Raw genomic sequence first — 21463 nt, 5'->3', positions numbered from 1 at the left:
GTTGTTGTTTTGTTTGTTAGACCGATTTTGTTTTACGGGAGAAGTGACGGACATCACTAACTGGTGACTTATACATATTCCCCGTATTGTATAAGTTTTTTGATCATTTCAAGTTATGTACACCGTGTAACAATTTTTGTACGGAAAAAAACAAAACATTTTTTCGTTAGACCGATTTTGTCTTGTCTATTTAAGCTCTAATCCAGATTGTCTCGGTCACTGATAGGACACAGCAACATATTCAAAGCTAATACTGTTGCATTATTCTATATAGTCTGTCTTGGTGTGAGTAAACAGGTGCCATGGTGCGCTTGTAAGGTTTATTATTGCTTAATAAAGGGAATTGCAACCATTTTTAAGGGGAGCAATTGCCTTAGGTTGACCGTAATGCAGACGCTCATGTAGCATCCCACCTGGTAACACATGGAATCACATTATTATTAGCATTTTGATAGATAAATGGAAAAAAATTGTCTGATTTACCCCTGTTAAAAAGGTTATCCACTGTCATGATATTCTAGAAATGTATTTGAAATCAGATCTCAGGCCATCACATGAAACCACCATATAAATGACAGATCCCGGAGCAACTACGCTGCTTATGGAAATAAGGTTTCCCCCATGGGCTCAAGGTATGTTTGCTGCTCCAGCAAAGGGAATAGACTGCTATTTACCAACTTATCTCATGAGTCTTATGGAAGCTAGAGAGAAGAAAAACACAGATAGACAGCCTGAAAGGCTTTACACAACATTTTTGTCAATCCACTGAGCCCCAGAGCTAGAATTAAGTATCGGCGCTGCTGGTAGAAGAACAAGTAGGTTCTACCACTGCGCCCTCCTCCAGACTGTTCTTTACGGAATTGTCAAAGCATATTTAACTCAATATTTAATTCTCAAACGCATTGTGAAATGTTCACATATTGTCCTTCCCCAAATATATACATAGGCAACTACATCCTGAAGATAATTATGATCAAACCTAACTGAGGAGGTACTTCAACCCATATTTGTGGACATTTGATTCAGTTTGAAACTCCAAAAATAAAAGGCTAGTTCGGGTTTTAAACCGGGACCTCTTGCACCAAAACCCTAAAACAGGGGTGGGCAAACTACGCCCGCAGCCCATCAGGCTTTTTTAATCCAGCCCGCCAAATGACAAAGGTAAAAATATAAAATATATATAATATATATAAAATGGTAAAACTAAAATACCTAGCAATAATACTGTCCTCAGTGTCCATTTTTTTTTCATGAAGTATTCATGCATGCGGCACTCAAAGTCCACATTTTTCTGGATTTGCTATTTTTTATTTATCAAGATGTTTATCATTTTTCAAGCAAGGAGAAAAAAACATCCCAGGGCTTACCATTTTGAGTTTTATTTAATCATATTTAGTGCTTAAAACCAGGGGATGATATACTACTCAGCTCGAATTCTGACTGTTTAAAAACAAATTTGATGAAATTAATCCTTTGTAATCAAATCCATCCATCCATTATCTGCACCGCTTATCCTCAGTAGGGTCACGGGGGTGCCGGAGCCCATGCCAGCTATCTTCGGGCAGTGGGCAGGGGACACCCTGAACTGGTTGCCAGCCAGTTGCAGGGCACACAGAGACAGACAACTCACTCATTCACACCTAGGGACAATTTGGACCGGCCAATTAACCTGACATGCATGTTTTTGGAATCTGGGAGGAAACCCATTCAAGCACAGGAGAATATGCAAACTCTACAAAGAGAGGCTGGACTTGAACTCTGAACCTCTGCACCATGGGGCTGCACGCTAACCACGCAGCCGCCGTGCCGCCCTTTAAAACCAAATATAAAATAAAACATAAAATGTGGATGTAAATATCTGCATATCAAATAAAATTGTCAAAATCCTTGTCCTCTGTTTTTGATCAGAACAGCTTAGCTAAATATGCATGAAATGGTTCACTTTCTTCACTTCCAGAGTCATTTTCAGTGCTGAGCGGCACCTCTTAAATGATGCCGGCTTTTGCAAAACCTCAAACAGTACCAGCAGACACGTAAACCCAAGCGTCGACAATCCCTTTTTTTTTCATTATTATCCGATGGAAATTTCTGTGCCGCCGTAGTCCTGGTCCGGATGGAAAAATTACATGTTTCATAAAACGAATGCACCAAAACAAATCACAATAAATTAAGAAATTCTGGATACGCTACAGCGTACCTCCGCAAACAGTGGACACATTGCATGTGACATGACGTGTCCTCTTCTGCACAAGCGGGACATTGTGGCGTTCACGCAGGAGACGCATAGAAGTCAGAGGAAATCACATACAAGTCACAATTAGTTGGAAATGTGAGCAATCTCACAAAAAATTGCATTTCACCCAAAAATGTTTTAAGTCCATGACTCAGCCAAGGCTCGAACCTGTGAGCTCCGAGTCGCAGGGCGGGAGCCCAACTCTAAAACCCCCGAACTGGTCTTCAGCCACACACAGGGCGCACTGCATGATATGGCGCCCCGCACAATTGGAAGGAAATCTGGGATTTTCATGTGCACCTTATGGGCGTTAAAATATGGTACTTACGTGGAGGGGATTTAAGTAACTGCTTCAATGTAGCCTAATGAAGTGGAATAAGAGTACAGTTTATTTTTTACAAATAAAATAAAAATACTCTTGTAAGTACAAAGTGTCCCAAAGAATCCTCAAGTAAATGTAACTCGTTACTACCCACAACTGTTGCTGCTGTAGTAATAAGCAGGTTGACCCCCAGTGAGATCAACAATGCCCACTGGTATACAGAAAAACAGGTTTGGACGGTTTAGAATTTTAAATAAAATGCATTCTATTGGCGAAAAAGGCCAGAAGCTTGCCTTTTCCACATTCAACGTGGCGGCAACGTTGACGTACACGTATAAGGTTTAATCTGAGGCGAGGGGGGCATCGCGCATGCCTAGAGGAAACTGCACCGGAATCTGAAGAATTCGACGAGTCCGCCAAGCCAAACTGTTCTTCCTTGCCGACGCTCCTCTTTGTCTTCCCCAAACTCCATTTTCAGCGGACTCTAAAGGTAATACTTTATCGGATTATTTATTAGCAATCTTAATTTTTCTTAAGAAAACAAATCACAAAGAACGAGCGGGGGCTCGTTGGCTAAAATTAGCATCACGAGTTTAACAGCTAATCGGCTAGTTAGTAACTCCTAGTTGTGCAACTACTAATACTAACGATGCCAAGTTAATGAAATTGATTTCGACGTACCATTCGTTGTGGGATGTAAATGCTTGTAATCTCGCAGAAACTACCGAGCATTTGGGTTCCACACCCACCAGGCGGAACGGTAACCGTTATAAGCAGTTTTTAATTTTTTTATGAGCGCTCTTTTTATTTGTATCAAACGAGGTAGTCCGTACTCATCTTCAGGCTGAAGGGAATGAAATTAGCTTTATTTGATGTGATTTCCTGTGTTGCTTTCAAATACTGAAGAGACAGTCTGCGTTTTTTTTTTTTTACATTATTTAATTGCCGCCACTGTGAAGAGTGTCATATTGTACATGCAAAAATATTAATCCATCAATGCAAATTGCATTTGTCACATCTTATAAATGAACATGTCTGTCTGCATAGTATCAGGCACGAAAATCTCTCAAAAGGCTGACCTATGTGAATTGTATAGATCTAAGGAGAAAATGTTTCGAGGTTGGGGCGGATTATTTTAAGGTTTCCCATAGTAAACTGGGCGTTTGAGGTAGTGTGTTGAATTGAAATCAGTGTAGTTTGCACAGGATGGGAGTACTGTTTTAATTCGTGTGTAATGTGCATTGGATTTTCTTGTTATCGATTTTTTTTTTATTCATGCCACTAGGGACAAATGTTAGAGAATGGAGAAAACAAAAAGTCGTCCTGAAAAATGTAAACAATCACATAAAAGCTTGATGACGGAAACTATTCTGGCATATATGATGATAAATCGTACTTTGAAAGACACAGGAATAAACTTTTCTAGTGTAAAATTGGTTTTAGATTTGTAGTGTTCCAAGGTAAATCAATTACATAAAGTTTCTTGTTCATAAGTAAACAAAGTTTAGGGCAGATATATTGTTTAATTTCTTATCAACTAAAATAAATGGTTTGTATTGGTACCAAGTACCAGTGCAGACATCAGCTTTATTTCAGAGTATAACTTCGATTCCTCCTCTCCTGTGGCCGTTTTTCAATTAAGAACTGGAAATTAAGAATAGTAGACTAATGTAATTTTTTCATTATTAGTTTTTTATTGTTAAATCAAACTTACTCAAGACTATGAATTATACTACACTTAATCCCTAGAAAATCATTTTTGGACCATAACAAGGTAAGCTATTTTTTGTTATAGCAACATCCAATGCATCCTAGTCATCCTGGAAGGGGGATTACCTCTTGTGCGGTCCCTTCTGAAGGTTTCTTCATTTTCCTCATGTTAAGGTTTTTGAGTTTTTCTTTGCCCTCATGAAGGTTTTAGATCAGGAGATGGTGTAATAATAGTCTGTGTTTTGCAATTACCAGTGGTCTGTGCATCTCTTTGAGATTCTTGTGATTAAGGGCTATACAAATAAACTTGACTTGACTTTAATGTTGCTATTGTGCGCATAGTTGTCAATAAATGCTTTGAATCATAAAAAAACAATGTTTGTCACACTCAATGCTTAGTTTGAGCTGAGAAAAAGTCAAACAAATTTCATACCAATTTCTAATTAAATAATTCCAAGTGATCATTTCACACAAATAAATACGATATTTCCTCCACACCCTTCTCACCTTTTCAAGCCCTGCCCCATGTTCATGCCTGAAACTACGTGTCGTGGTCCACTTTCATTATGTAAAAACCAAACATGTTTTTTCTATTCTGTTCAATCGAGTTGACCGCCCCCAATATTGTGTAGTTGTTTTTTAAGCTAGAATAGTCATTGAATTAAAAATTACAACCAAAATAAATCCAGTTGAAACCTCTTTGACTGTGAATACTGATAGTCATGCAAGTATCATAAACTGTAATGTAGCCCACAGGAAATTAAGCAGGTTGTGTTTTGTGCTGTGTTTAGAGGGGTGGGGGAGCATTGACATTTGAATTCGCAAAAAGCAAACCAGACTTCCTGTGTCTCACGTTACTAGTCTTGTAAGCATGTATGTGTGAGAACTAAATTCTATTGTTAAGATTACCAGAGTTACAGGGTGCTTTGAGTTTCTTTAGTTTCTGTGGGTTGCTGTTTTTTTATTACTTTATTTTTCTGTGATTTTTTTCTTTTTTAAACATTCAACTCACAAAAGACAACAAAGGTTAAAAAAGGGAAAAAATGACTTAGCAGTGTTGTGGACTATCTTCCATGTTCACAATTAAGGTAGCCTTTCCCTGTGGGAAATTGTAATGGGACGAACTTTCAGAAACTTAAATTAATTCACGATTTACTCAAGATCCAAAAATAATACGTATTGATCAATGCACAAGCAAGATTAAAAATCGCATATGTAAATCACAGATATATTTGTGTCTCTGCAAAATACATGATTCGCACTGGATTTTTTAAAATGGTACTAAAGAAATTGGAAAATTGGCTTTGAAAGTCCTTAGAATGTGCTTGAATGTGGCCACGAAAAAGTTATTTCAAACCTTTAAGTTGTTTCAGCTGAATTATTTTCAAATCCTGGAGCTTGTAGATGTGGACTGTGTTACACAAATATTCCTTCACTGAAGGTAACAAAAATGTTTGCTTTCCTGTACCCAAATTTGCAACACTGCAACTTGCCATTTTTAATTCGGCCTTCATCATTCTGTCCGGGAAGAAACCTGTCGTCAAAGGCAGACCAACTCAGCATTCCTGCCTCCTTTTGTCAAATTGTATTTCCAAACATTTTTATTCCATATTTCTATTGTACTGTTGGTTAATGCTACCGCTGCTTACTTACTAATGTTTGGAATTTTTTATGTGCTATTAAATGTCGTACTTTCGTGTTTGCTATCCCCAATTCTTTACCATTCCATTTTGCAACATACTCTTCTTACACCAATAAATCAGTGGTCTAATTCCTGATGCGTATAATTATTCTTGTAGGCTGTGCAAAACCAGCCCCCTCTATCTTTGGGAAGCTGCAGAGTCCTGTATCTAATTCTTTGGGGATTGTTTTTTAATGAAATGTGTTTCTTGTCCAGGAGCAGCGAGGAAACAAATCATGTCCCACGGTGACAAAATAAAGGTACATTCTTCATAGAGATTACTATATGCTTTAATCATACCTGCTCAGTTTTTATCACATTTTAGAAGCATTTTGTCACATTAATCAAATGTATAAACAACATATTTTATTTAATTTTTTACCAGCTGTTGTTGATGAATATTGTTAACGTTTTCTGAGTGCCCATAAAAAAGGTTTACGCATTTATATTTGACATTGAGTTAATCCCAAATTGCGTTTTGATAGATTTGTTTCTGTCTGAACCAAGTAACCGCAGTTTCCAAAAAGTATATGTGTTGTAACTACAGCTAATCTGCGGATCAACAATGAAAAGTATAGCAACAGTCAAGTATGGAGGCAGCTGCAACATTCAGGCGTGCAGCAGTCTTTGCAGCTGAAATGCAATGTTTAAATAAATAAACTATAAGGCAAATGTCAAGGAAAGGCACATTTGTTATGTACCAAATATACTCTGCATTAACAAGAGGCTCTATTTCTCATTGCACCACTGTTACGATGCACTATTATTTCATTGCAATCTATTCCATTCTATAAGGATGAATAATATTGAAAACATTTTTTTTTCATAGTACCAATTTTTGCTCCGTGAAACATAATGATCTTTAAGTTACCATAGTGATGCATTCGTCTTCAAGCAAACATAAAACTAAATGCATCCTTTTGCAGTAGAAATAAATTCATCTTTTACAATAAACAATCTCCGAGTTTTTAAACAAAAATGATGTTTTGGTCATTAGGATAGACTTGTGCTAAGACTTAGGCTACAAAAGTGGATTTTAGGCTGTGAGTCGAAGTCTTTAAGGCGGTCCGTAGACAACTTCAGAAAATGTTACCAAACCAATGGTGTAGCATAAACATTTACAAGTACGTTTCAAATAAGATTGCAGTAGTAAGGCAAACAAATCTGGATGAATTTGAATGTGATTTATTTTTTTCAAGCAAATAGGAAGGTGTGCACACTTTACACTGGTAAAGTAGGTTAATTTGAGTATTTTTGCTTTTACTTTCTCTTAAAAATGTGTATTTTTGTCTTTTTATGTCAAAGAGTAATAAACTCTGGAACGAAGGATAATACATATAGCTGGAGCTATAAGCCATCATACTGCTCCTTTATGTATGAAATTTAGCAAAACAGCTGTAGGGTAATGGACAGTAACAAACGTTTGTCGTTTTAGACCTCAATGAATAAAACTCACATGTTGCCTATATGTTATTTGTTTCTATAGCAGGGCCAGTTCACAAACCCTGAGACGCCAGGGTATGTAGGATTTGCCAACCTGCCCAATCAGGTTCACCGCAAGTCTGTAAAAAAGGGCTTTGAGTTCACGCTTATGGTTGTTGGTGAGTTTGTGACCCTTTTTAAATCACATTAAGTCTTTAATCTTTACATTAGCATATGTGCTAAGAAGAATTTTTAAAAAATTGGTTCAACTCCCATCTCTCTTGTTGCATAGTAATATAGTGTGCCGTCGCATAGCCTAGATGGTAAGGCGCCCGCTTTGAGACTGGGAGGTCGGTGGTTCGCGCCCCGGCCGAGTCATTCCTAAGACTTAAAAAGTGGTCGGCGGCGCCCTCTGTTGGCTGCGGCTGCATCGGCTCGCTACAACGGGTCAGGTGCAATCGACATTTCGTTCTGTGTACATTGTTACACAGAATGACAATACAAGGAAATTATTATTATTATTATTATAAACTCTTAATGTGATGCCTACGACTCGCCCACCCCCACTAGGAGCAAGGTGAAAGCTCTCTGCAACGCTGCTCATCTTTTTTTCTTGAAATCGACCCCGAGTAGGTAGAATACGACTAAATCATTAAATCGGTAAGTCACCCCTTCTGTCAGATTCTGCTACTTTTCGTTGTTCTAAAATGGGGGTGCTCGTTACATTGATTGTGATCTACCGGTCAATAGCCATGGGCGAGTTGGTCGATAACAGCCTGAAATTAAAAAATATCTGTCTATTATACATCGTTTCACTTGATGTTATACAGCCAGGTAGTTGGAAACTGATTTTGACATTTAGGTCACAAATCATGCTTCACAAACAACGGAGCGATGTCATACTATTCCCCAACAGGGTTTGTACAGGTGCTTGAAAAAAGTGAATTTTGGGTGAAGTGCTTGTAAATGCTTGACATTTTTGCCATGTTTCATAACAAGACTACTTTTTACTTTACTTATTTTATTATTATTGTATTTTCAACACAAGGATACTGCTGGAAGTCTGAATTTCCCTCCAGGGATGAATAAAGTATCTATCTATATCTATATCTATCTACTTAAATATGACCCTGACAATGCTCTCTGGTGGCTTTGCTTTGCCATTGCATTTCATGATTTACTGCAGCTGGCATTAGTATGTATGGTAATGTTCTATGAAGCATCTTCGCCCTCTTACAGTTCCCGACTAAGGGGAAACGGGCATGCTAGACCTAAAATGGGCACTTTGAAATGTGTATTAGTGCATATATTACATGTCGTGTCAATTATGGACATTTACTATGGTCCATGCAAAAAATTGAGTTGGTGTTTCCCAACCGTAAATTGCAAGGGAATAACTTCCTGCAACTGAAAAAGTAAGCTACATATTACCGACATTTTTACCCAACACCTATATGGGGAGATATTTGCCTCAAAAACAAATATATTTGCAATTCAATAAAGACCCCAAAGTTTTATGTTCTGATAAATGCACACGCAAGGTTAAAAATTGCCCATGTAAACCACAGATACATTTGGGGCTCTGCAAACTTTATGATTCACACCTGATTTTTTTCTCTTAATGGTACAATAGAAATTGGAAAATTGTCTTTCAAAGTCCTTGAAAAGTGCTTGACTTTGCCCATGAAAAATGTGTTTGAACCCTGCACCATTTTTTACCTTATTGACCTACAGAGCAACCAGTTATATGAAAATGGAAATTTTACCTTGAGGTCACCACTTTTTTGTAAATAGTGACACTAAACTAGTCAGAAAAAGAGCTGACCCATTTAAACAGAGTTTAGCTGGCAGATTTTCCCTCAGAAATAGGTATTATTGTCTTTTAAAAAATGCATAGGCTTTCTTTACTCCGTATTTCTTTTTATAAGACATTGAGTACATCAAGCACTTAGTTTTGTACCTTTGTTTTCTTTGTGGTAAAAGGTGAATCTGGACTTGGAAAATCAACCCTGATCAATAGCCTGTTCCTGACTGATCTGTATCCAGAAAGAATCATTCCAGGAGCAGCAGGTAGAGCACAAGCTTGCACATTTCGTCATGTTTCTGAGCTTCACTCGTCTCCTGTTTTTTTCACTCTCAAATAGAGAAAATCGAGAGGACAGTTCAGATCGAGGCATCCACCGTGGAAATCGAGGAGCGGGGCGTGAAGTTGCGCCTCACTGTGGTTGACACTCCGGGATATGGAGACGCAATCAACAGCCAAGATTGGTAAAAGAAAATAGGGCTTGTATGACTTCTGATATTTTTGTACTGGCGGATTAATATTTTGCACTCATTCGAATGTGCTCCAATCAATTGATCGGATAAAAATATATTGTAATAAGGGCTGCAACAACAGTTTGGAAAAAAACAGTTAAAATGGGTGATAAAAAGCATTGGCAATGAATAATATTGAGCGTTGTGTCGCATTGATTTTATCACTGATTTGTTCTGTCGCGCAATTTATACGGCATTAAGCATGTTAATTCAATACGAACAATTGAGCGCATTGTATCTCCTGGAAACCGTTTTTTGATGCACGGGTCTAGAGGTAAGATCAGGCCTAAAAATCCAGCCTGACCGACCTGGCCCACTGGTATTAAAGTCCAGCCCGACAAATTATTTCTATTTGAGAGACAAGCCTGAAGCAAACCAAAGCTTTCAGGAGGAAGTGGTATGTTTGGCCATGTCAGCACAGGTTTGGGCTCTGGGCCTAAGACCTTTTACAGGTCTTTTTGTTCCTGATTTATATAGCACTTTTCAGACCAATATTCAACGCAAAAGTCAATTCATGTTTATTCGTAAGGCCCTTAAATCAAATGAAGTCTCAAAGGGCTTCGGCTGAAGTACACGCTGCGCCGAGGGGATATGCGGAAATGTGTTACTCAAGTGAAAGTAATGTCAGAATAAAAACACTCAAGTAGAAGTACTGTTAAAATAATATCACTCAAGTAAAAGTAAAAAGTACTCATCCAAATTATTGCTCGAGTATAAGTATGATATGACTTAATGATTGACATATCATGCTTAATTTTATATAATGACTACGGAACATTAAAATCACATCTTAAACTGACAGGGGAGCCAATACTGGTCAGCCAAAATTAGGGTAATGTGATCAAACTTTCTTGTCTTAGTTAAAAGCCTTGATGCTCGACTTCGGGAGACCGGAGAGTAGTACATTACAGTAATCAATACAGGAGGTAACAAATGCATGAATTTTACTCTTCACGTCAGACTGGGACAGTATAGGGGAATTTTAAAGGTGGTTATTTAAAGGTGGGGTGCATAGTTTGAGGTGTGGTTTGAAAATTTAAAGTTAAATATTTTCTCTATTGTGTTAAAAATGCCCAACTGAGTTCAAATAGTCCTTAGTATTTTAGCTGACTTTTCTCAGGCCTGTTCGGGGCAGAACAAACTCACGAAAAGATAAAAAAAGAAGAGTTTATTTAAGCGTGTCTAAGAAATTCCATGTACTTGCACGCAAGTCGCGTCTTACTCTGCCACCATCATCTGACTTAAAGTCATGATTGCAGCCTTAAATTTTCAAATGTTGCACCTCACCTGTAAAGACATCCATCGTACAATAAGATGACATTGACAAAGTACTTTTATTCATCTCTGATGTTGCCTGTCTCTTTTTGCACTTTATAGAAAGAGTATCTTACGTATGTGCACAGCATGTTTGCATACATTTGTTTATTGTTAGGCTATTTGCCAAATTGATTTTATATTGTAGAATATTGTGTTGCTCTGTGCACTTGTTTTTTTATCTGTCTTAGATGTCAATATTTGAATAGAGGAGACAATTACAAAAGTGTTTTTTAAACATCTGATTCGTCGTAAAAATAATCTACCGCTTCATCGATTATGAAAATAAGTTACCGGTAGTTGCAACCCCAATTGCAATGTTCTGCCATAGCTCAGTTGCTGAAATTATTTTGCAGGCTATATCTAATTTAACATGGGGTCCGCACACTTGAACTGCCGACCTAAACTAAAGAGTTGCAAGTCCAAAAGATTTCCCCAAAAATCAATTGAAGTCAATTCTTCAAAGAAATACCGTGAACCTGAGACGCATGACTTTTTTCTTGGGCCAGCTTCAGCACCATCATCAGCTACATCGACGACCAATTTGAACGCTACCTCCACGATGAGAGCGGATTGAATCGTCGACACATCGTCGACAACAGAGTTCACTGCTGCTTCTATTTCATATCCCCACTCGGCCACGGGTGAGCCAAGCCGGCGGTTTTTGCCATTGTTCGCAAAAATTCCTTTGTTCAATGTACTGCCCTCTGTTTGCTCCCCCTCTTTTCACTTCCTGCCCCTTTCAGCTTGAAACCGTTGGATGTTCAGTTCATGAAGGCGATCCACAATAAGGTCAACGTGGTTCCTGTCATTGCCAAAGCGGACACGCTCACCCTCAGAGAGAGAGAAAGGCTCAAGCGCAGAGTGAGTGTTGGTTTTTTTATTGTTTTCCAGCTAGTCCGGCGGTCAGTAACAAGCGGCTCTGGAGCCCCATTAGATCTTTGGCGCTCCTTAGTGGCTCCTTGGCGCTTTTTCAAAAAAGTTTGATAATGGTAATGATTTCTGTAGAAGGACAAATATGACACAAACATTCTTAGTATGTGATACATTGTTTAAAAAAAGTTAAACGTATAATATTTTTTTCTATTAAGTATGTGTTAACAAAGCCCAACTGATTTTAATAAAAAAAAGAATTTACTACTGCGCCTATCTGTTTTTATCTTGCTTTTAGGATTACTGTTCCGGGACGCGCAACACATTAGGAAGCATGGGTGGTACAAAAGACAGAAAACACAAAGTCTTTCAACAAATAATATACAAGCTCTTTTACTTATACATGTTAAATCGCAATGTTATTGGCACACAGATGAAGAGGTGGGGAGACTGTTTAATCTATCAGAGTGCTCTATGCAAATCTGTGTTTTTGGCGCTGTGGGTACAAAATGGTGTGATAATGAGCTCAAGTGCCTTTTCGTATGTTATCGGTACAATTGGGTGGGTGAATGGCGGTCGGGTGTCGGTGCCGTCATGGCTGTGACCCTGGTTCAATTTGCGTTGCAAACAATATTTTGCGACTTTAATCAGAAACATTTAACAATTGTACAATCATTGCACCATGTCGTAAGTGTATAACGAGCCGAACGGTAGCTCTCACTGTAGTCTCAAGTTCAGCCGTCTTATCGTTTTTTTATATGTCAAAAAAAGTACTTATGGGTGTGCACCTTATAGTGCAGAAAATATGGTAAATCTTATGAAATACAAACACCAAAGAATCCCAATTACATATTTTAGGTGAAACCAATTCACTTGGATATCAAATGGGGTGGAATGTCGCTTTTCATTGAAAGTCAAAGGTGCTCTGTGAATAGTAAAAGTGACCCTTCTCATTTTTCTCCAACAATTTGAAATTCTCTGAAAAATAACTTTTCTAATCAATCATTATGGATTCATATTTGTTTAACTCTGCTCAGATTCTTGATGAAATTGACGAACACGGCATCAAGATTTACCACCTGCCCGATGCTGAGTCAGATGAGGATGAAGACTTTAAAGAACAGACCCGTATTCTCAAGGTAAACAAATGTTTCCCAGTGATCCCTACGAGCGGCTTTCAAACGTGTTCTTGAGCCAGCAAATCAGCTTACATGAAGTCACTGGTCTTTCTAAGGCCAGCATCCCTTTTGCGGTGGTGGGCTCCAACCAGCAGATCGAGGCCAAGGGTAAGAAGGTGCGAGGCCGCCTGTACCCCTGGGGAGTGGTGGAAGTGGAGAACCCGGAGCACAACGATTTCCTCAAGCTGCGCACAATGCTGATGTGAGCACGGATACCGTCATTTAGAACCCTTGCAAAATCTGACTTGATCTCCTCTTTTTTTGCACACAGTACCCACATGCAGGACCTGCAGGAAGTGACCCAGGACCTGCACTATGAGAATTTCCGCTCGGATCGTCTGAAGCGCAGCGGCAGGTTGTCCTCCCACGGTTACATTCTGCCTCTTTCCCCTGTGTACGTACTGCCTGTCTATCCGCTTGCTTCTCAGCACTCCCCCCTCCCCCTCCTCGCCCTCATCAGAAAAACAGAAGTTATTACAAGAAGTCACAGACATAAAATGAAAAGTTGCCTAGCTAGGCAGACAAATATACCTTGCATCCAGATCTAAAGAAACACCAGTACTGTATTTTCTGGACTATAAAAGGGTTTCTGCAGGTCCTTAAAATGTCTTGAAAGGCATTGAAATCATTATTCAAAATATTGAATTGAAAGCCTTTGTCATTATTCAAGTATAACAACATTTGAGCTCTACCACAAGTGCACAAATAAATAGGAATAAGAAAATATGTACAATAAAAATTAGAATAAAATAAGACAATTTATGCAATTAAACCACTATTGAGCTACTGTCGGCTGTATATAAAGTGTCTGAGGAAGTGCAAATATGCTTATATATGGCAGTGCAAAATGATGATTTATTCTGGTTCAGTTTTTTAGTGCAAACTGGAGTTAAGAACGGTGAAAGCTCTTTGGAAGAAGTCCATTTGTTTTGGCTGGTATGGCCCTGTAGCGCCAACAGAGTAGCTTAATTGACTTTGAAATGTCTTAAATCCAATTTTCTGGGCTTCTATCAAAAAAATAAACAACCAAGCAGCGATAAACATGCGTAAAAATAAGCCTACTAATAATTACATTTGTGTATAAACACATAAGAAAAGAACCCAAAGTTTGGGTGCGCGTTATAAGTCTTACCATATTTGTGCGATGGTTAATCAGTCTAAAAATATCGCTGACCACAATCGTAAAACATTTCTGCAACGGGAATCGAACCCGAGTCGCAGCAGTAAGTGCGCTGAATCCTGACTACTGGATACAGATAACATACAAAAAGGCATTTGTTTTTTCATTATCACACTTTTTTTACTCCGAGTGACATTTGTCTCTGGTGCCTTGAGTAAAAATATTATGATGGTGAGATGAAATCTGATCTCTTCATGTATCATGAACATCAATTTGGGTCCAGAAGTTAGGATTCAGCACTGTATTTTCCTTGACCGTGGGACGGTTTTTAATGCATCCAACCGAAAAATTAGGGGTACGTGTTACACATGTGTGTGCTTTATACATGACTAAATACTGTTTTTTTATTAGTTTTAAAGTTAAATAATCTGCTAATTGTATGCAAGTGAATGGCAAGGATGAACCCTAACAAAGATTTTTATAGAAGCATAAAAATTGTGTTTTAAAACAAATGTTTCTTTTTTTTCTTTAGTTCCTCATCTTCTGAGCTAGCAATAAAACAACTCCAATCCCTGTGTGCGTTTTGAATGTCTTGTGACAAGCAAGCGCACTACACCACAGACTTAAACCAGATTGCCTCCTTGTTTTTTTTTTGGGAACAAATCTTCTGTCCTCAGAATAGCTCATAAAGTTGTTTTCAGTTTTCCCTTCTAAAGCCAATCCAGGATCAAGGAGTGGTTTTACTCGTCTTCACATTTGCCGGTCAAATGCTCTATGATGGCGTTGTGGCCCGAATCGTGGCAACCCGTGAGTGGATTATTGGAGATACTGGTTTTGTTGGGTTTGCCATCGAGTGGGGGAGGTATTGCTTTCCGCCTTGACCTTCACTCCTCTTTTTTGCCTTTCTTCCAACCTCACACTTGTGCTCTCTCTAAGCTAGATGCCCACTTTCTTTTAGCTGGAGCTCCACTAACCCCCTTTCCTATTTCTATGTGGCTTTTTTATGATTGCCTAATACTAGCGACACCTCCTGCCTTCCCTAAAACACACAAAAATCAACTCCACATCCCTCAAACTGAAGCTTCACGATTTATATTTTGGTCACATAATCACAAAATGTTATTTCTTTGCAAAATTGTAGTCTTAAGTAGCATGTCTGTAACTGTCCCTTGTGTATCTGCTGCAGGAAGGGTCCGGAACCGGAGGAAATGGACAAGGATATCATTTTGCAGGAGAAGGAGGCTGAGGTGGGTGACTGACACCCCATATTGTAGGGCTGCAACGATTAGTCAGTCTTGTCGACAAAAATCGATAATGGAAATATTCTACAATGAATTTCATTGTCGACTGTTGTCGCCAGACTTGTTTTTCCAAAAGACTGAGTCAATATAATCTCTGCTTAGTAGGGCTGCAACAACCCATAGATAAAGTCAATTAAAATAAATTATTGAAAGTGTTTGCTACTAATTAGATTAATATGTTGTACCACGAGATTTATAAGCCGGTAAGTACGTAAATTAATGCAAAAAATAAGTGCACACTATTGGATTGTGACACTGAGAATTTTAGTACCGCTCTGGTCTGGCAGATGGCGCAAGATAATTGGATTGGATTTTTAAAAATTGTTGTATTAAAGAATATCCTGTCGTTTTGTGCTCTATTTACCTATATGTCCAGAACTTCAAAATTTGAACAAAGAGGAGGAAATAAAAAATGTCTCGAGAAATATTATTCATTGATTAATCAACCGATTCATGGATTATGAAAGTAATCTTTAGTTGCTGCTCCTAATGCCGCTCATGCGGTAGAATTATGCATTATGCCAGATTGTGCCTGACAGCCATGTTGGAACTTAAATGCATGCAGTCTAAATGGCAAACAGTTGTTAAAACGTTAAAAATGACAAAAGTCAGTTAAAACGGTTTGATTTCAAACTGATGAGAAGCGTGAAGTTCTTTGCTTACAGACTTTGCAGTTGACCACTGATTGTACTTTACGAAATGCACATCATATTTATTGAATTACTGTTCCACTGCTCCTAATGCCTGTTCTTGGTTTAGAGCAATGGTTATCATAATTTGCAGGCTGGCGCCCCTTTGGCTCGCCAGTGTACTACTAAATTAAAAAAGGAAATAATGAACTCTTAAAAAAATCCAGAACGTTTGCGCAGTATAAAATATCAAATGTACGCACTCAAAATAACCCACACCAAACAAGGTAAACAACAACAAAAATGAATTGTGCACACTATTAAAAAGGTAAACATTGCACACTGAAAACAATCCACATACTTTTAAGGCTGTAAACATGACATGTCTGCAATTAGCGTAATATAAAATTTACCATGTGCTACTGCGGCATGTTCATCAGTTCAAGAAATGTATTCAAGTAGTAATTCAAAGCCACCATTACTGCTAACTTATTAACACTACTGCTACAACTATTTATTACTCTTATTACAATATTTCACCTTTTAACTTGCATAGGTAAATCGATAATGCAGTTTTGGGGTTAGACTTTTTTTTTTTTTTGGATTATTTATTTGTGCCTTTGTGAACTTTTCTCGTACGGTGCGAAGGTCGCAAATGGTGCTTTGATGGAGGTTTATTAACCTCTCAGTCCACTTGTAGATGCACCTTATTCATCTTTTACTTGTAATCCTTTTTGACATGCCGTGTATTTTAATATGTGATCATTTTTAAGATGCTGGTACAAATGACTTGTGTTTCCTCTGGACTTTGCGACTACGCAAAAGCAAATTCTGAAACGCGCATTTTCTTCTGTTCCACGTCCGCCTCGTCAAAACTAAAATAGGTCCAAACAAGTGATGTGCCGCCCTTCTTCGGCGCAAGCTTTGTTTCCTTCACGTTCATTGACTCTGGGACTATGTTATCGGAGTTCACCATGACACTCAATCAGCTCACACGATGGGTGTGGCATAGTGTGGTGCTTGCAAACTTTGTATCGCGATTATTGGCTTATGCTATTATTAAAACTTGCCTCTGTTTGGTCAGCGCTTTAAAAACTCGAACAGTAACAATTGTGGTTGGCCAAAACTCCTTCACTCACTACAAAACCTTGAAAAAACTCCAGTGCTTTGCGGTTTCACATCCGCACTACGTTCAAACTTCTTGTTTGCTGACTCTGGGAATATGTTTACGGAGTCCACCATGATACTCAATGAGCTCACACGGTGGGTGTGGCATAGTGTGGTTCTTGCAAACTTTGGATCACATTTATTGGCTTGTGCTAGTATTAAAACTTGCTTCTGACTGGTCGGCGCTTTTAAAACTCAATTGTGGTTGACCAAAACTCCATCAATCACTACAAAACCTTGAAAAAAAAAACACAGTGCTTCGCAATTACTTCACAACCGCACTACGTCACATCGCGATGTCTGATTCGATTTTGGTTAATTTTTAGCTAACGTGTTGTGTCCAAATCGTGAAACAAATGTTCAAACTTCTGACTTCGGCTTCAGACTGCCGATGCCCCTACCGCCTTCTTCTTCGGGTGGGGGTGTGGGCGTTAGTTTGGGGGTGGTACCGCCCACTTTGGGAACCACTGGTTTAAAGGATCAAAATGTTCACTGTATTTTTATGTATTATTTTCCTCTACCTGAAAAATGGACAGAGCTTTATTTATAGATTTATGTCTGTACTTACCGAGCACTGTTTCTAATTGGTTTGAGATTTTCATCTAGTCTTTGTAGATATCTGCGGTATGTTCAAAAACTCAACCTCATTCTGAATTCAAGAAAAAAAATCTGATTCGTCGACTATTTCAATAGTTGTTAGTTGCAGCCCTACCATCTTGCTGGCATTCATAGATCCGTTTGCAAGCTAAAATAGTGAAAACGAACTCGAGGCACTGTTCCAAAATGTTTTGTTTGTGTGCCTTTTAGTTGAGACGGATGCAGGAGATGATCGCCAAGATGCAAGCTCAAATGCAGAAGCACGGCGATGGAGAAGATGTTTGAATGAAAGGAAGTAAGTGAATGCCTCACCATCCAATGCAAACATCCAATCAGCTTCAATGCGTCAGGTCACCGAATAAGATTGTGTATGTAGTGAACGATTATTGTATTTCCCGTTTAACAAGGCACACATACATACACCAAATAGGCCAGGAATTGCAAAGTGTGCCTTATAAACCTGGTTCCCTGCAAAAAACTTGAAATATCGATTAAAATACTCTAGATTTTTTTAGTTAAATACAAAACAATTTCAGATTTTTACACTCTGAACACATTTAAAGTCGAACACCAACACAAAATCCCTAAAAATGAAAAACAAAGTATCCATTACAAATATTAATTCTTCAGTGATATAAATGATCAAATTAAAATAAATGAACTATTCACAATTCTGTTTTAACCAATTTAGGTACAGATCTTCTGAAAAAAGTGCCACAAAATATAAATTAGAATAAGTAAAACTAAAAGCAAAAGATTAGCAGTCTCTGATTGAAATATTGAATGCACTCTGCTTCGGAGCAATCAATATCATCAAAATGAGTCCGAATTTGACTTTTTATTTTTCATTTTTTATTTTTTTATTTTTTTTATACAAACAAGGCTTTCCTTTTTAGTCTTCCGTATTGACTCAATTATTACCCAACATCTGTGTAGAGCCCTTTCTGTGTTTGTAAACAAGTGTGACGTATTAAAGCTGCGTGTGCATTGTTGAAGCAAAAAGGCAGAATTCATGTCAGTTTGTAGCAGCCATTCCTCGACTTTTCAGTCGAGGCTGGTCGCAAAACAGTGGGAGAAAAAAGAAACTAATTGCAAATGTCAAAAGTATTCGCTAATAACTTAAGCTCCAGTCTGTGACTGCGGACAGTGCAGAATGGTGACTTCCTGCTTCAGTGGCTCCCTCCCCGGTCACTTTTCCAATCAGAAGACACGAGGTGGGTGGCGTCATAGACAGAAGGCAGGCTCGGCTGGCGCTCTGTGTTGTGCTTAATAGTCGGTGCGACGAATAAGTAAAAAGGCTCATCCTGATAACCGTCAAATTCCCAAATATCGGTGCCAATAATGGATCGACCTCTACAATAATATATACTGTAAGTGTAGAAAATGCGTGACCATAATACACCGGTAGCTCTTACTGTACTGTAGTTTAAATTCCATGTGCCTTATAGTCCAGTCTGCTTTATGTATGAAATAAATATGACAAAAGACTATTTTTAAGAGATGCGGCTTATAATCCAGTGAGCCTATTGGTGCAGAGCATACAGTGATTGAATCTACTTCTTATCACTAACTTTGCCATTCTTCTTGAAATGATAATTGTTTCACACAAATTTTGATTGTATAGCTTTAAAATAGGTGAAATTTTACCCTCATTTTGTATTCGATTTTCTGCGCAGATTTGGCCTCAAATGGGGCTCCGCACAGTCTACCTTCTTTCGTTTTCATCAAAGTGTATTAATTGATTCATTTTGAAAAATTGAAGGTTATTAGCACCATTTGACCTTGGCCCGGAGACTATCGGAGGAAAGCTGGAGTACTGCAGCCAACTGGTCCAAGACTTGTTCATTTTGACCCGCTAAGGATCTCGATTTCTGATATAGTAAAGTATATTCAAACAGTGTTAAATTGACCTATGTATGTTTTCCCAGTTTTATTTCCGGCACTTCTTTTACATGCACATCTATTTGCCAGTCACCATCAAATTACCCTTGGATTTTGAGTGAAATCCCAACTTCTCATTTTTTCAGTAGCCAAATCAAAATTTACTTGCCTTTGTGTATTTTTTGACTCTTAAAATCCGGCTCACATTTTCTATATGGAAGAGAATTGAGCCACTAACGGTTACTGATGTAACTCATTCCTCTTGTGCATGCTGCGTTTACATCCACCGTGAGGCCATTTGATGCTGTTCTGTTATTCAACCCCTCTTCCAACGCTATCCAAATGAAAGAATGGCAGAAGTATTGTTAAGTTGGGAAAGACTGTTACCTGTTATACAGTCTGCATTACAAATGAAGGAGATTGCAATTTATGCTCATTTGTCATGTGAAGGCGTTTTGTTTTCTTCTGTACTTTTAGGTGAAGTCATCCCCTAATGACATCCTTTTATGTGGCCTATTTCATGTTGACTTAGTGACAATTAATCGCTCGCCAACCAAACGAAGCTCCTGACATTCCTCTTTGAGATGTTTTAGCCAATATTAATGCACCAAATATCGTTCTTGATGTATAATGTTGTAATAAAAGTTTTATCCTTATATTGTGTGCAGTCCTGTTTATTGTGAATCACGTTAACAGTAGTATGTTTTGTCCGATAACCACAGCACAGTACTTTATATTTTTTTAATTTGTAAAGGGGAGGTCAAGAAATCAGCCCTGTTGCAAGAACATTTTACTCTCTTAAAATATGCACAACAAAACCACTGTTTAGGTAAATAGTAATATATGTGGTAATGTACGATGTTGTGAGGATAGACAGTTAAGAAAATGTGAAAGCTGAGTGGTGGAAGTGTTGGTAGATTTCAAGAAAAAACAAAACGACCAAAAAAGATGTCCCTTTATGTGAACACGGGGTCTCTGCATTGGTTTGAAAACATTTGCATGGGGGTCTGGCTAGAGGTGGAAAATGGAGAATTTTGTATTTGTTTTTTTTAATATGTCGATAGTCTGAAATCTGATACCTCTGTAAGAAAAGCGTAGCCATCTTTTCCCCTTTGCATTTGCATCTACAAGTTTTTGTTTATAAAGGGACCATTTCATCCAATTGGTTTGAAACAGGTGATACGGCAGCTGGGTGGTTAGCACGCAGTGGAGGTCAAGGGTTCAATTCCAGCTACTTCAGAGTTTGCATGTTCTCCCCATTCTTGGGTGGGTTTCCTCTAGGCACTCCGGTTTCCTCCCACATTCCAACAACATGCATGTCAGGTTAACTGGCTGGTCTAAGTTGTCTGTGTCTGTGTGCAATTTAAAAAAAATGCGAAAAAATGTCACTTGCTTTTTGAATGTTGGCCATGAGAGCAATAAACGTTTTTATGGGGCACATGAAGGGATGGACGAATAAGCCACCCAGATAACTCAAAATATATGTATTCAAAAATAAAGTAATTGCAGTAAATTTGACCATTTGCACTGAAAAATTCAATTCAATAGGGCTACTTAAAAAGTGTTTTATTACACAAAATTTAAAAAACTGCCAAAACAGAAAAATGTAGCCAGCTATTTGAATGTTGGCTATGAGAGCAATGAAAAAGTTTTTAATGGGGCACACGAAGGGACACCGAAAATAAACATTTTTTATTAGTACATGTAGTTCTTTTTTAA

General features: G+C 38.2%; 1 protein-coding gene across 3 annotated transcripts; it reads left to right on the top strand.

The window, feature by feature from the left end:
* The first annotated feature begins 2922 nt into the window (after positions 1–2922).
* Positions 2923–20400, top strand: septin2 (septin 2). 3 transcript variants are annotated; one of them, XM_088335507.1, is made up of 13 exons: positions 2923–3045; positions 6163–6206; positions 7436–7547; positions 9352–9438; positions 9513–9636; positions 11508–11642; positions 11745–11862; positions 12909–13010; positions 13106–13251; positions 13321–13443; positions 15356–15416; positions 18074–18158; positions 19626–20400. In XM_088335507.1, exons 2-12 carry the CDS (start codon positions 6183–6185, stop codon positions 18146–18148), a joined length of 1107 nt encoding a protein of 368 aa, XP_088191633.1. In that variant the 5' UTR covers positions 2923–3045; positions 6163–6182; the 3' UTR covers positions 18149–18158; positions 19626–20400. The 3 variants fall into 3 exon arrangements, with proteins under 3 accessions (XP_088191633.1, XP_088191642.1, XP_088191624.1); XM_088335516.1 differs by having other exon boundaries at positions 7433–7547; positions 13321–13404; XM_088335498.1 differs by having other exon boundaries at positions 7433–7547.
* Positions 20401–21463: the final 1063 nt, after the last annotated feature.

This window comes from Urocampus carinirostris, chromosome 1, assembly GCF_059441175.1.
Source record: "Urocampus carinirostris isolate Australia breed hairy pipefish chromosome 1, RoL_Ucar_1.0, whole genome shotgun sequence".
Lineage (NCBI taxonomy): Eukaryota > Metazoa > Chordata > Actinopteri > Syngnathiformes > Syngnathidae > Urocampus > Urocampus carinirostris.
This window is presented reverse-complemented; position numbering and strand designations above follow the sequence as displayed.